This window comes from Acinonyx jubatus, chromosome C1 (assembly GCF_027475565.1).
Source record: "Acinonyx jubatus isolate Ajub_Pintada_27869175 chromosome C1, VMU_Ajub_asm_v1.0, whole genome shotgun sequence".
NCBI lineage: Eukaryota > Metazoa > Chordata > Mammalia > Carnivora > Felidae > Acinonyx > Acinonyx jubatus.
Genome location: NC_069381.1, coordinates 91595742 through 91612198, shown reverse-complemented (window position 1 = coordinate 91612198; position 16457 = coordinate 91595742). Strand labels below are relative to the sequence as shown.

Here is a 16457-nt window from a genome sequence, read left to right as displayed (position 1 = left end):
GCAGGGAGCCGACAGCTCACAGTAAGTGGGGACGCACTTACCGGTCATGCCCTTGTACTCAAAGTTGATCCCACTGAGAACGGTGGTTTCCATGTTTGAAGGCAACGTGTTCCACCATTTGTATTCGAATCCCACAGCAGGCTCAGTCCCAGCTGGGCAGTGGGTGCAATCTGGGGTAACCACAAGATCCACACCTTCAGCGGGGAGGCCGCGGCCACCCTGACCAGAGCTGCTGTCACACAGATTAAGTGGTGACAAGGGCAGGCAGCCAAAGGAGGGTGATGCTGAGCACCATAGCACGGTTATATCGAGTTGACTCAAAAACATTCTGACAATGTATTTAACAAACTCAGGACGTAAATTCTGACCCTGAATTCCAAAACTCCAGCTGTCCTACCTGCTCACCAAGTTCTTCATTTTGAGACTTAAATGTGTCTCCTAGTCTGATGCATGTAGTTCATATTATTTGTCACATTATTATCAGTAAATGCATTTACATGAATAGGCACACAAATCCTCCCAACTCCTTTCTGCAGCATGGCTTATGGCTCTGATTGTGTCAAGCTGGCCATCCCAGCTTCCCAGACCTTCTGGTTAGCATCCCTGCTGCATGCTAGCAGTCTCTGTGGTGAGGACTGGGTACTTCAAGCCCGAGTCACATTCGCAGTTGGAATAGGGAGGAAGGCAGGCAGTTCTCAAGTATGACTCTGGCCTGCAGACAGGTCCCACCCTGCCCTCTCTTCTTCTGAACTTAGTCCACAGAGTGGCCCAGTCCTTACTGCGTCCTTGGAAGGACAGAATGCACATTCAGCTGACCACCCATGTGGGTGATGTGGGAATGGGTAGAATGCAGATAAAGAGGTTACCAGAGCCGTTGGAGTAAGAGCCATAAGGGCAGGGCTCGCAGGCGCTGTTGTTGGTTTTGGAAAAGCCTGGGTTGCAGGGTGGGCAGTGGGTCTTCACGCCAGAAGCGGGCAGTTTCACGGCCCCCTTGAGATCTTCACCACAGATTTTCGGCTGGGCCCATTTGTACATGAGCTGTGTCTGCAGAAATGGATTAAGAACGCTCAGCCTGTGTGGCATTTGGCACATCTTTAGGAATTTATCTCGAGAATGGGGTGAGGTGGGAGGACTCTGGGCTATAATGAAGGTTCCACCAGGGTGGGGAACTTGTTTTGGTTACCAGTGCCTCCCATGACCCTAGCCCAGAGCCTGGCACATGGTTGTGCTCGACAAATATTTGCTGAATGTTGACTGGATGAAGAGGGAAATACTTAATGAGGACTTGTGTGACAGAAAGAATGGTCATGGGAGGACCAGCTGTCTCCAGAGAAAGCTCTGGTTCCAATGTAGAATCTTATCACTACTAAGGTCACGGGAAAAGTAGCCGATGAAAACCCCAAAACATAGAAAGGGGTGTCCCAATTTGTCTTCCAAGTATTTTCTTTGCCTTTTCATTTACTCAATAGACATTTTAGAAAGCCTAATACATCTGTGTGCCAGACCTGGTGGCTCAGAGATGAATGAGACATGGCCCCCTGCCCTTAAGGTGCTCACCATCTAGCAAAGGCAACAATCACATAATAACAATCTATGGCTACTGTGTTCTCTGAGACATCAAGGCAGAAGGGACAATGTTGGCCAAAGGGTATAAACTTGTAGTTATAAGACCAATAAGTTCTGGGGATCTAAGGTGCATCAAGGTGGTTACAGTTAGTAGTACTGTATTTCTGTATATACTTGAGAGTCGCCAAGGGAGTAGATCTTAAATGTTCTCACTGCAAAAATAAAAAGGGTAATTAAGTGATATAGTGGAGGTATTAATTAATGCTATGGTGGTGGTCATCATCTTGCAATATACAAATACATCAAATCAACACACTGTACACCTTAAGCTTACACAATGTTATATGTCAATTACATCTCAATAAAGCTGGGGAGGAGGGAAGAGGAATGGTCATCTATCACATCAGTGGAGAAGGGAAGCATTGTATCTGTCATTCACTAGGGCCATCCCTACTCTTCTGATGGAGGCATCTATACAGAAGAGGGGTTGACCTACAGGAGGCTCCTGGTTCAGCAGCTCCAAGCCTCCTGTGTGGTCCTTGGGCTGAGTCAGAGACAAAAAGTACTTCTGTGGATTACGCTGATGTGATAATCTGTGCAGCACTACCATATATGTGAAAAGGTGGATGAATAAGGCATCTTTCCATTCTATTCAGGATAAGAAGTGACAAGTCTTAAAAGGAACCTGTGCTGTCTTTGCTGACAGTGAGTGCTAGAGCTCCTCCTCTTCCTGCTCAGCTCAGCTGTGAAGAGATTCCTCCCTTGGAAGAGCAGCTAATGGCCAGAGCCCTCAGCTTGTGCTCTAACCTAGGCGCTCTCAGCCTGTCCCCTTGAGTCTCATGGAGAGAAGGGTCTGGGGAGCAGGAAGACTGACTTGGGCCATCCCTTAGAGCAGCACATGCAGCGGCCCCAGTGAATTGGCCAATCTAGTCCCTGAGAAACCGCCAAGGCATGGCAAAGGTCACCAGGGCAATCATGCGAGTCAGCTCGAGTTACGAGTTACAGCCCTTGATTTAAAAATACAGTTTAGGGGCGCCTGGGTGGCTCAGTCGGTTGGGCGTCCGATTTTGGCTCAGGTCATGATCTCATGGTCCGTGGGTTCGAGCCCCGTGTTGGGCTCTGTGCTGACAGCTCAGAGCCTGGAGCCTGTTCCAGATTCTGTTTCCCTCTCTCTCTGACCCTCCCCCGTTCATGCTCTGTCTCTCTCTGTCTCAAAAATAAATAAACGTTAAAAAAAATTTTTTTTTAAATACAGTTTAGGGGCACCTGGGTGGCACAGTGGGTTACGTGTCTGGCTCTTGGTCTCAGCTCAGGTCATGATCTCATGAGTTGGAGCCCCACGTAGGGCTCTGGGTTGATAGCACAGAGTCTGCTTGGGATTCTGTCTCTCTTTCTCTCTGCCCTTCCCCCGCATGTGCTCTCTCTTTCCCTCTCTCAAAATAAATAAACTCTAAAAAATATTTTTAAAAATACAGTTTAGAAGGCAAAGTGAAATCATGATACTCAGCAGAACCAGTGTGGGCATGAGGCACAAATCACAAGAGTTCTGTAAAGCATTCCTGATGAACCCATGTTCATGTGCACTCACGCTTCAGGGCTTCTCCCCTGAGCCTTAGCTGGGCTGCTAAGGCGGAGCACTGGTTCTGGCCCTACTGAGCATCCAAAGGCAAGGGCAGACAGCCAGGCTGGCAGGCAGCAGAGCTCACTACAGATTTAGAGGGCCTTGGCCTGGGCCTGGGAGGGGAGAGACTGGGGCAGAAGGAAGCAAAGAGCCACATTCAGTCATATGTTATGCCAAGCGAGGAGAAGAGGAGCAGGATTAAGTGTCCTCATTTAATTAGTGAGTCAACGGATGCCAATAAAATGAAAATAATTTTTTCAAGGTCATACAGAACCCCAAACACTGCAGAACTGAATGTAAGGTACAACTGATGATATGTGCAGCCATTCTCCCTTGGCTGTTGGGCAAGGGAATGATGCTCCAAACATGAAGAAAGGGGTGGGGGAGGGTGGAGAGTAGGAGATGATTATGAAAAACAGCCACTGCTAAGGACCAGACTTTATCCCGTGCTTATTTGGCAAAAGGAGAATCTATCCAGCCATCCAGCCGGCAAATACCTATGCACCCTAAGAGCCATGCACATGCTTAATGCTGAATGCAGATTTCCCAACTTCTCATTCTCTCTGCCTGAGAGGCTGTGGTTTAGGGATACAGATACAGACAACTCATCTAGAACGTCTAATCTAAGACAAATCGTCTTAGGACCTCCACACCTGCTGTGCCCTCTGCCTGGAAAGCGCTGGGGCCCCCACTCATCTCACTCACGTCTCTGTTCAGATGTCACCTCCTCAAATGTCGATCCCGACCCTCTCTAAAATAGTATCTCCACCCTCTGTCATTCTCTGTCTCCTAATCTTTTATTTTTTTTTCTCTCCACTTACTGATATAGTCTAATTTGTTGTTCATCTGTTGTCTCTCTCTCTCCACTTGTGCCCCAGCAAGAATTAAGTTCCATAAGAGTAGATGTTCCCTCTGTTTGGTTGACTGTTGTATACGGAGTGCTTAGCACCATGACTGACTGTTGAAACGAACATATGACCGCTGAAAGGCCTTCCTGGACCCCCAAGTCCTGGTCACTCCTCTCCCGGTTTCTCCCAGGGCCCTGCGCATCTTTCTTCTTGCTTTGGTCAGGCCCTGTTCTCCTCCCTCACCCTCTTTCTTAGGACTGCGAGCTCCCCGAGGGCAGGCACTTCTGTCACCGCAGAGTCCCCAACTTGAGCACCAAGCCTGGCACTGCATTAATACTCAAAACACGGCTGCTGACTCAGTGGCGATGTAGACTACAAAGGAAAGTCTTTCTGAGGCAGAAAGCCTGGGGGAAAGAGGGAACCAGCAAAGACCGAACAGTCAGGCCATTCTCCAGTGAGCCAGGAAGTAGGAATCAATTCCCTTTGCCAGCCCACAAAAGCAGCACCAAGGGGACAAGTCTGATGAGTTCCATGAGGAAATAAGTGTGCATGGACAGGCAGTCATTGCCCAGAGGGGCTAATAAGCAAATGGAAGAAACCAAGCAAAAGAAAATGAAATGGCTTTTTGCAACAGAGCACATGTAACTAAGGAGCGGAACAAATGGGGCAAAAACGAGTCTCTGACCTGAAAATGAATGAGGCCGTCTTGTTTTGCTTCCCCCCTTGGCCCCAGGGTCACTGCGGAGGTCTGTGGGGTTTTCTCTGGTGCCAGCTTCGCTGACCTCTGGAACTCCAAATGTGGTAAAGCCCAAGGAGCAGGCAAAGGAACTATCTGGGACAAAGGGGCTCCAAGATCACGCTACCCACCTCTCCGTTGGCATCACAGGCTGTGTGAGTGTAGAAGTAGTCTTTGTCTGTGCAGGCTGGGCGTACTTTGCAGGAGGAAGATCCTTTTTCTAAGTTGCAAAAGTAAGGACAAATAGTTGAAGTTATATAAGAAAGCAGAGCTCTTGCCCACTTGCTCATGACCTATGACCTCTAAGACCCAGGGGTATAGCACAACACAGGTACTGACTGGAGTAGAACACCCTGCATACCCACCCTTCCCTTTGTTTCACTTCCAGTCCCTAAAGCCCTGCTCAGATACCCCCTTTGCACCTCTCCCTAGTGCTATGAGAAGCCACTGGGCCCGCACGGTGGGGAGGGGCAGAGAGAAGGGGACCGGCCAGGGGACCAGTGAGGAGGGCGACTAGCTGGAAAGAGCATCTTACAGGTTAACCGCCACTAACGTAAGTTCCTGAAACCCGCATCCTGTTTTCCCTTTTCCAGGCAACCATCCTACGCAAATGAGCTGATAATTTCCTCTGACTCCACTTAAGACATGGAGCTCTTGGGGTGCCTGGGTGGTTCAGTCAGTTAAGCATCTGACTTCAGCTCAGGTCATCATCTCACGGTTCCTGAGTTCAAGACCCACGTCGGGCTCTGTGCTGACAGTTCAGAGCCTGAAGCCTTCCTCAGATTCTGTCTCTGTCTCGTTCTCTGCCCCTGCCCTGCTTGCGCTCACTCTCTCTCTTTCTCAAATATAAATAAACATTAAAAAAAAAAAGATATAGAGCTCTTTCCACTTTCCCTACCCCCAAACATCCTGGTGCCATCTCTAACCCTGACCTGTTCCTAATAAAAACCGTCTTAACTATCATTTTATTTATTCTACTCTCTGTATGTCAGTTTGCTTTAACCCTATGAGTGCCTCGATAGCAAGAACTATTTCGGTGTATCCCTCTTTGAAACAATGAATTTCACCTTTTCTGAATTACAAACATGTTGAGAATTTGCAAAAAGACCTGTTTCTTCTATCCAGAAAAATATACATAACTTTTGAAAATAAATTTTTAAAAATTTCCAGGGACTTTACTTCCCCAAAATAAAAGTCATGGCTTTATAGAGTGCCAGTACAATACTACCACTACACCTGTCTCCATCATTTCTACAGTGACTATTGTTGTCACCTGCAGGTAAACATTTAATACAAGTGAGCCCTCCTCACTCTATATGTTATCTGACAGGCTGTGTGATAGAGTGGACTGAGATTTTAAGTTAGACAGAACTGGGTTTGGATCCTGCTTTATTTCTTTTAAAAAAAATTTTTTTTAATGTTTATTTATTTTTGAGAGAGAGAGAAAGAGAGAGACATAGCATGAGAGGGGGAGGGGCAAAGAGAGCCGGAGACACAGATCCGAAGCAGGCTCCAGGCTCTGAGCGGTCAGCACAGAGCCTGATGCGGGGCTCGAACCCACAAACCCTGAGATCATGACCTGAGCTGAAGTCAGACGCGTAACCTACTGAGCCACCCAGGCACCCCAGATCCTGCTTCATTTACCAGCTGTGTCACTTCAGGCAAGTTACTGAACCTGAGGCTTAGTACTCTCATCTGTAGAGCAGGAATAATAATATCCACCTCACTGGAGCCAGCACATCCCTGGCACATCGTAAGTAGGGACTCACTAAATGCTAATAACTATTATTACCTGGGTTTGTGCGAATGATTTCTATCTGGTAACTGTCATGGGATTTTAAATAAGGATTGAGGAATTTCTTTCTCTCTTTCCCAGCGAAGGCTTATTTCCCAACTGATCCCTTCTTCTTTCCAAGGCACCAAATGAGTTCCTAGATCAGAGAATCTCCTAGTTACAGCTTCCTTGGCCTGCCCTGGGGAGCTTCCTCAACCACGCATTCTCACACCTCTTCTGTCCCCGTCTTATTAGTCTGGGCAAGAGGGAAATACTGCCTGAGAGACAGCTGGAGTCTTCTCAGCTCATTGACTTGGCTAACAAGCAGAAGGCCTCATTCAGCACAGAGAGATCCAGGGACTCCTGCTTTTGACAAACTGGGCCAGGAGAAATTTGGGGGGAGATGCTGAAAACACACCAATTCCCAGGACCTTGCATACTGGGTCTAGCAAATTGCAAGTTGCATGGAAGAAAGTACATTCTGCACAAGGACTTTTCTCTGTTTGTCAAATATTTGCTCAACCTGATGCCCTAGCTCCAGGTTTCAGCAAAAAGGGTCCAGCTGTTTACACACTGACAACTGCTAAGGTAGTTTTAAGAAATGATTAACCCAAATGCTGAGACGGACCTTACTTCCCTAGCTCAGGTTTCATCAGAGTGTTTAAGTTGGGTACTAGTCAAGTTTGAAAGATCGGCCTAGATGGTTGGTGAGGGAGTGAAAAGTGATTCCTATAGCATTGGCCCCAGGGCAAAACTGTGAGAAGATAAAGTTTATCATGGGGGCTCCAGTTTCTCTCTTTGAGCCTCCCACCTCCTTCCAGGACCTTCTCCCCACCTCTAGTAGTACAAGGTCTTGTCATCCTGATCCACTGCATCACAGGAAAACATTTCCCCTGAAGGTTCAAGCATCTAATGAATGCTTGGCCCAGGTCAGACCCCACTTCAGACTCTGGGCAAATCCCTCGAATTCTCTGTGCTGCCCTTTGTTCATTTATAAACAGGGAGATCAGTCCTGCACTCTGCTGTGAGTAATACATGAGAAAATGTTTGGTAAATTGTAAAGTACCATCCAAGTGACGTGTTACTGTTGTTACCTATGCTAAAAGTACTTTCATATTAAGCGAAGACAGCTGGGACTAGCCTTGACGGAAATGAACACAGTTGACCCTTGAACAACACAGGTTTGAACCAGGCAGGTCCACTTATATGCAGACTGGGTTTATACATATATATACATATATATATTCAGTATATATACTGAATATATTCAGTATATTCAGTATATATACTGTAAACGTGTTTGCTCTTCCTTGTGGTTTTCTTTTTTTTTCTTTTTTTATTAATATTTTATTTATTTTTTAATTTACATCCAAGTTAGTTAGCATATGGTACAACAATGATTTCAGGAGTAGATTTCCTTGTGGTTTTCTTAATAACATTTTTCCTCCAGCTTCTTTTATTGTAAGAATACAGTATATAATACACAAAACATACAAAATATGTGTTGATCAATTGTTTTTGCTAGCAGTAAGGCTTCCAGTCATGAGTAGTTAAGTTTCTGGAGACTCAAAAGTTACATGTGGATTTCTGATTACCTGGGGGGTGGGTACCCCTTGTCCCCATGTTGTTCAAGGGTCAGCTATGATAAAATACGTGCTTACTACATACCGGGCACTGTTCCAAATCCTTTATCTGTAGTAATCAAATGATCCACACAATAACACTATGAGGTAGGTAGGATTATTGCCACTCCCATTTTATACATGAGGAAACTCAGGCACAGACAGGGGACTTGCCCCAGGTGACAGAGCTAGTAAGTGGTGGAGCAGGGATTTGAACCTTAGTAATTTAGTTCTGGAGTCCATGCTCTTAAACCCAAAGCTGTTCTACTAGGAAATAAGTCCCTAATATTCAATGTAACACAAAGGAATTCATCTTAATGATCAAATTTTAGTTATCAATAAGAAAGATGTGTTTAGTCAAGTCTTTGTCCTTAACAGATACAGGCCCATCAGCTCCTAGTCTAGGTCCTGGATACCGGCAATGATGCCTGTTGCAAAATCTCTGGACTGTGGCGTCCACCTCCAGTTGTTCCATTTCTCATCCATTTTCCAAATGGCAGCTAGAGTGGTCCTTCAAAACCACAAGCCAGATCATGTTACTCCCCAGCTAAAATTCTTTAATGCCCCCCCCCACCCCATCCCTGCTGATAGGATCAAATCTCAAATGTTTAGCCATGACACAGAAGGGCTGGTGGATGGCCTGTTGCCTGCCCACCTCTTGGCCTTGGATGCTAGGTCTCTCCAAGTCAGTTCCTGCCATGCCAAGTTTCTTCAAGATCCCTGAGCCTTCTGGCTTTGGCTACACTTCTAGAACATCCATCAAATCACCAACTCATCTTTCAAGACCACAGCCACTGAACCCTTTCCTGTCTCCACAGTAAAGGACTGACCAGTTCTCTTCTTTGCCTCTACTGTGTGCTACACTCAGAGCTCCTATCCCAGCAGCTACTGCACCATGGGGTTACTAAATTCAGGTGTTCCTATAACGGTGTTCCTACTTTCCGACATAAGGTAGAGGGTAGGCACCAGCTCCAACTCTAGCACCAAGCCCAAGCCCTGGCACCTGGCCAGCACTCAGGACTTAGTTGTAAATGGATGACTAAATGTTCACAGGGTCTTCTAACCTCCCTTTACGCACAGTCCATCATAGGCTCTGATCTCTCCCCCACCCCCGCCTCTCTCTCTCTCTCTCTCTCTCTCCCTCTCTCTCTCTCTGCATTTCCCCAGCCTCCCACTGACCCTGTATTCTGGAAGAGTCAAGTCATTGTAAAAACTCACTTTCTAGTCAAAGAGGTGGATTGAGAACCTGGTGGCAAAAGTTCAAAAACTCAGACTCCCAACCGAACACTTTCGTAACAGTTGTCTGGATGACAATCAGTTTACATACAGAGTTGATCAAAACATTCCCAGGCGGTTTCTCTAAAGCCACCTTGCCATTCAAACTCTTGTACAGCTGCTGGGCTGGAAAGGCAGCTGGAGACGAAGACCAACAAAGGCTGCCATTGATAGAGCAGGGAAGGAGAATGAGAAATGCAAGTGGAAAAACAGGAATTTAGACTTATGGATTAAAAACATCCCTCAAGATCTCAACATTCCTGTTCTTGCTGAAAACTATACTCATTTGACAAGATCTATGTAGATAAACAGGACTGTTGTTTTAGGGATAGTGTAAAAAACAAGCGGTTCACATGGTCAGTGGCTCGTCTTGGCCAAGCAAACACATAGTGTAACACCTGCTGAAGGGTGTGTCTGTGGACAGGTTTGAGTGTCTGCTTGAGAGAGAGCCTTGAGCTGGGTGTGTATGTGAGTCTGGGTAAGAAAAGGAAACTGGAATAATTATGAGTGTTTGTAGGGAAAGCGAAGGGACTCCTTCTCCCTCCCGGCTTATTTGTTTAGAACCTGTCTTAGAGATTGGCCGCTGTGCCAATGCCTGGGGTGCCTGAGCAGAGGGTCCTCTGGGGAGACTGCCCACCTTACACCATAGCCCTGCTACCCTGGGACTCCCTCAAATGACCAGTTCTGTTTCTTAAGTTGTGATGCTTTAGGAAACTACTCAGAGACTAGAAACAGCCTGCTACACCTGTCCCCTTATTTTCCCTCAGAACACTCGTTTTTAAACTATGTTCCAAGGAACCCTGGATTTCCTGAAAAGGCCTCCCTTGAATTCAATGGATGCTCAGGCTGCTAAAAGTAGTAAGAAGATTGTAACTTCCATCTTTAGCCCTTGCTATCAAAATGTTTTGCTCATCAATACAGCCTCATGGCTCTTCTAAATTAACTTTGATAATAATTGTTATGAATTAAAATATATAAACATATACCTTTTACTTACAGTATCTATTATTTATAACTATAATCTTTTTTTAATGTTTATTTATTTTGAGAGAGACAGCATGAATGCAGGGGAGGGGCAGAGAGAAGGAGAAAGAGAGAGAATCCCAAACAGGCTCCGCACTGTCAGCGCAGAGCCCGACGCGGGGCTCGAGTCTGTGAACCATGAGACCATGACTTGAGCCGAAGTCAAGAGTCAGACGCTCAAATGACTGAGCCACTCAAGCACCCCAACTGTAATCTTATATAAGGTTTTGTGTCTACAAATTTCACTGCTTAGGAAAAAAATAAAAAGATTGCAACCCCTTTCTCCAACTTTCCTAATCCCTGTAACCCTGAACTGCTTTTTCTTTTTGCCACAGCCCCCTGCACGTTTTACTGTCTAATGTACTATAATTTATTATATATTTATTATCATTACTGTTTATTGTCTGCCTCCCCCCCCACACCAGAATGTAAATTCCATGAAAACAGGGAGCTTTGTCGATTTTGTTCACTGGTGTATTCCAAGCACCTAGGACCTGGCACATAGTAGAGGCTCAATAATTACTTGTTGGACGATTTCATTTTTGTTTCCAGAGTGATCAGTGGAGTGTGGATCAGCAAGGCTCTTCCAGTGTCCAGGAAACCAGGGTTTAAGAAGCATCGTCTTCAGCATGGTCAGAAGGATGCTCTCCTTCCTGTTTTCTCCCCATGTTTGTTGGTTATCACCCCCTCCCCACCTCTACCAAACTCTACCCACCCTCAGAAACATCACCTGAGTATTTGTCAGGGTCACACTGGTGGCAGGAAGTCTCTCCCTTATTTGAGTAAGAGTTGGCTGGGCAAAGTTCGCAGAAAGAGGAGCCCTGCTTGTCTGCATATGTGCCAGGTTTGCAGGGGAAGCATTCTGAAGTGTAGGCCACCCCTAGGGAGGACGAACAACATAGAAAAGCAATGGTTGAGCCTAGAGACTGAGGCCTGGGGACCGGCCCTCACCAGCCCCCCCCACCACACACACAGAGTTAGGAAATCAGCAGCAGATGCCGGACCCAACTCCCCCTTGGTACCTGTTATGGCGATGTTTCTCACCAGCACGGGCTTGGAAACTTTGGACCACACTGAGAAGGCTGTGGTTCTCCAATAGAGGACATTATTGCCTCGGTTTAGCTCGACCTAGAAACCACAAACAGGAAGTTTTAGCTGCAGGTTTTAGCTGCAGAGATGGATATCCCTAATCCATCGGATTAGCCTCTTGTGGGGATCCTTCCCCTTACTGTCTGCGTGGAGGCACCTCTTCTGATCCCTTCCCTCAACTTCCTCAGCTCTGCCCTTCCTCCCAGATCAGCTTAGCTCCTCTCTGCCTTGAAGCCTCCTCTTACAACCCTCATGGCCTCTCCCTCCCCACATATACCACGAGTATCTCCAAGGTAAGACCCATGGAGGAGCCTGAAGGTGCTGACAGGAGGGTGAGTGGACTTCCCTCACTCTTCTCTGGTTCTGTGTATCCCCAGAAGACCTGGCCCTTAACCCTGTGAAGCTGCTGGTCCTTGGGGTCAAGCCATGGGAGCAAGTCGGCCCACACCCATATTCTGTCAACTCAAGAGGACAGAAACTATGGCATCCTCATCATGTCAGACCCCTGCCTTCTAGGGACAGAGGGGTGGGAAGCCCAGACCAGGAGGAAACTGTCCTTGGAGGAAAAGCCCTTGATCCCTTTTCTGGTATCCCCAGGAAAGGCTCCAAGAAGGCTGGTATGATACTTACACTGTGGAATTCCCACCCTTTCTCTGTGGTTTTCATCCACCTGGAGTCATCCACATTGGGCTGGCACTGGTCATTCTGAACCTGAGGCGGCAAGAGTTTGGGGACAGAGTCAAAGCTTTCCAAGAAAATGGGTTCTTCACCCCCCCCATGCTGCAACAGCCTTCCAGAGGGCTCTTCTTATGGGGGAAGAGCTTCCAGTTTCCTTTGGGGACTAAGCTCAAAACACGAGTCCTGAAGCAGGGCAAGAGCTAGTTATACACACAAAACGTCAAAGCAGGGGTGCCTGGGTGGCTCAGTAGGTTAAGCATCTGACTTTGGCTCAGGTCATGGTCTCATGGTTCGTGGTTCAAGCCCCGCATCGGGCTCTGTGCTGACAGCTCGGAGCCTGGAGCCTGCTTCCGATCCTGTGTCTCCCTTTCTCTCTGCCCCTCCCCTGCTCACGCTCTGTCTCTCTCAAAAGTAAATAAACATTAAAAAAAAAAATTTTTTTAAAGGCAATGCATCAACACCGAAAAAATAACTCAAAACTCAGAAGCCTTTACATGCTGTTTTCATGTCTGAGCAGGCGGAATGCCTAGGGTCTCCTGCCCCTGCAGAGTCCCCGAACTTCTGCCTTTCTCCCCACATCTTGAAGTCTCAGCCCATTTGTCCATAGTTCTCTCCAGAGGGAAGACAACTGTGGAAAATCCCCAACCGGAAATGTGCTTGTGATCCTGTAAATGAATCTGAGCCTTGGAGAGCCTTTACCTCCCAGCCTCCCCCATGGCCAGGGGCTTACAAAAAACTCGAAGATGATGCTGGAGTCTGGGTAGTAGTACTCGAAGTTGACGGAACCAGACTGCTTCAGGTTGACAGCATACATCAGCGTGGCTGTGCATTCGTCCGTGTTGGAGGAGATGTAGTCACCCAGGGGAACCCACTTGGACCTGTGAGGGAACGAGAGCCAAGTTCACTGGCAGGCGCACGGCCCATCATGCTTTGTGGGAAGTGCAGGTCTCATGTCCTGCTGGGTCTCGGTGGAATTCCAGACTCATGACTCGTAAACGGGAATTTAGTCACAAACATGCTCAGTAAAGAATGACCTCTGGATCAAGGAGGCTGGAGATACAGCCGACATGAGGAAGACAGGTAGGTGTACCCCCACCTGTCTTCCTCCCAGGTACTGAACTACACGTTTTATATTCATGATTTCCATTCATTCCCACTTAATGGATGGTAAAACTGAGGCTCAGTGAGTACCTTGCCCGGTATCCCTCAGCCAGCAAGTGGCAGGGCTGAGATCCAAACCCAAGTCTGCCTAATTGTGAAGCTGTCAACGAAATTTAGCAGACACTGCTGTTTTTCAGAAACCAAGAGTCCATCCAATCTATCCCACCTGTTTTTTTGGAAATGCCCACTTTTAGATGCTGCATGTAACTGGCAACTGGGAAGAGGGAAGGCCAGAGAACCTTCTAGACTCCAGCCCTGCAGCATTTCTTTCACTTTCTCTGCCAAACTTTCCCTCCCCCTGGGTATTCCCACATGCTGGTCACTCTTCCTGGAACAAACTACCTCCTCTCCCCCTCTGTTTACTTCCTCCTCATGTCTTAAAATAACGTCACCTCATCTGAGAAGTCCCCCTTGACTCTACTGGCCTCTGCTATGTGTACCCTGAACTCTCACAGATTCTCTTCTCGTAGCCATAACTCTCCGCTACTTCACTTACACATACTATGAGAGATTGAAGACCCCCACCCTGCTTAAGAAATACAATATAGCAGAAGCCTTGGTGTACACCCAGCTAATCTCAAGCCCTTGACTACCACCTGCTCCTTTCAGCCAAGTAACAACTTTCCAGAATATGGTGCTTACCATCTGCACATGTTCCTTATCCTTTAATAATCATGCAGGTATTTCTAAACAATATGCCCTACGATCATGGTTTTGCACGTTTTCAGACCTCATGTAAATGGCATCATATTTATGTGTGCTGAAACTTACTTTTTTTGTTCGTTTCAGTATGATGATTGTGGGATTCATCCCTATTCACACAGAGCTATTTTTTCATTTCTGCTACTCTATAATATTGCCTTGCATGGTTCTACCAGAGTTATTTACCCATTACTCATTGGTGGACTTTTAGGTTGTTTCCAGTGATTTGCTCTTGTACCCACACTGTTAGAAACGCTTGCTCTGCTCCTCGTACGCGTGTCTGAGGGAGGTGGTTGGGAGAACAACCGCTGGGTTAGAGGGCATGTGAACCTCCAGCTCTCCCAGCTCCTGCCATACTGTCTCCAAAGTAGTTGCTACCAACTTGTGCCCGCCAGCACGTGAGAGAGTTCCTGTTCCTCTACGACCTCCCCAAATTTGGAATGGTCAGACTGTAAAGTTGTTGCCAATGTGATGTAGTAAAAGACAGTGTCTCATTGGGCTTTACATCTTATTTCTTTGATTATTAGTGAGGCTGAGCATCTTTTCTTTATTTGCAATTCGGCTTCTTCTTCTGATGATATTCTTTTTTTTTTTTTTTTTTTTTTTTTTTTTTTTTTTTTTTAGAGAGAGAGCATGAGCAGGGGAGAGGGGCAGAGAAAGAGAGAGAGAAAGAGAGAGGGAGAATCTTAAGCAGGCTCCAGGCTCAGCACAGAGCCCGACAAGGGGCTCAATCCCATGCCCCTGGGATCATAACCTGAGCCAAAATCAGATGCTCAACCAACCGAGTCACCCAGGTGCCCCCTCTTCTGATCATATTCTAATTCTTCTTTAATTGTCTGTCTTCCTGGCTGGCTTACAGATGCTCTAAGGACAGAGACCAAACTTATCTTGCTCACTAATGTAGCCCCAGGACCAAGCCCTGTGCCTGGCACATAGGAGGGACTCAGAATTATATAGATTAATGTAGAAAATGGTGACCAAAGATAATCCCACTCTTTCATTGTTTTGCCTGAGACCAGCCCAGGCAAGTATTAACAGTGGTCTGTTAAGGGGACCTGTGTTTGTTAGAATAATAGCATGTATTTCAAGTTCCTTATTTATTTTTTTTAATGTTTATTTATTTTTGAGAGAAAGAGAGAGAGAGAGAGAGAGAGAGCAGGGGAGGGGCAAAGAGAGAGGGAGACACAGAATCCAAAGCAGGCTCCAGGCTCTGAGCTGTCAGCAAAGAGCCCCGTGCAGGGTTTGAACTCAAGAACTACAAGATCATGACCTGACCTGAAGTCAGACACTCAACTGACTGAGCCAGCCAGGCGCCCCTCAAGTTCTTTAATAGTGTTATTCTCAGGGCACCTGGGTGGCTCAGTTGGTTAAGCGACAAGCTCTTGATTTCTGCTTAGGTTATGATCTCACAGTTTGTAAGATCAAGCCCTGCATTGGGCTCTGCCCTAACAGCCTGCTTGGGATTCTGTCTCTCCCTCTCTCTCTGAACTCCCCCGCTCTCTCTCTCTCAAAATAAATAAGTAAACATTAAAAAAAATAGTGTTATTCTCAAATACCTACGCTGAGCTCATCCCAGACACCCCAACTAATCGAATGGTATTGATTTCTCCTGCTAAAAGAGACAACGCTTAATGCTGATGTGCTCCATGGCATCTTCCATAAATAACTCCTAGAGTGAGATGAATAATTAAAAGGATGCCATAAGTGGGCTACATTTGCAAAAGGCATCACGATTCTGGGTTTTGTCAGAGTTGTCTCTGGTGAAGATCATTTCACATTCAATAATAACAACATGTGTTGATTGATTTCTAGTGGCAGGGATTGCTCTGAATTCTTCACATGGATCATCTCATTTAGTCCTTACCACAACCTACAAGAATACTATTTTTAACACTGTTTTTTTGTTTGTTTGTTTGTTTGTTTTGTTTTTTTAGGATGAGGAAATCGAGGCATGGAAGTTATTAGGAAACTTAACTAATCACACAATTGATCACATAGTAATAAGTCTGCTAAGTGCCATAAGGAGAAATACAAGATGGTGCAAGAGTGTGTATGTGACGGGAATCTGTGGGGTCAGAGCCGGCGTCTCCGAGGAAGTGACCTTCAGGCAGAGACCTGAGTGTGAAGCAGCAGTGAGCCAGAAGAGCTGGAGAAGAGCGTGTCCAAAGACCCAGGAGGGAAGGAGTATGGTGGCCACGTGGCTGGAACACAGTAAGCCAGAGGGAAGGCATTTGGGTGAAGCTGGAGAAATGGGCAGAAGGCAGAGGCCAGACCAGGCAGGCCACGCAGGCTGCGGCAAGGTATTGGATTTTATTCCAGGAGCAACAGGAATCCACAGAATCTGGAGTTTCGAGTGGGGAAG

At 46.6% G+C, this 16457-nt stretch overlaps 1 protein-coding gene across 4 annotated transcripts in view; it reads right to left on the bottom strand.

Moving 5' to 3' along the window:
* ELAPOR1 (endosome-lysosome associated apoptosis and autophagy regulator 1) overlaps positions 1 to 16457 on the bottom strand; it is a 71992-nt gene that overhangs the window by 14705 nt on the left and 40830 nt on the right. For all 4 annotated transcript variants that reach the window (XM_053214571.1, XM_027058424.2, XM_027058425.2 and 1 more), the window contains exons 4-10: positions 12963 to 13110; positions 12185 to 12265; positions 11488 to 11593; positions 11196 to 11345; positions 4903 to 4991; positions 867 to 1044; positions 42 to 170 (exon numbers count right to left, since the gene is read on the bottom strand). In XM_053214571.1, coding sequence (XP_053070546.1) covers positions 42 to 170; positions 867 to 1044; positions 4903 to 4991; positions 11196 to 11345; positions 11488 to 11593; positions 12185 to 12265; positions 12963 to 13110 — 881 coding nt within the window. The remainder of the gene's footprint in view (positions 1 to 41; positions 171 to 866; positions 1045 to 4902; positions 4992 to 11195; positions 11346 to 11487; positions 11594 to 12184; positions 12266 to 12962; positions 13111 to 16457) is intronic.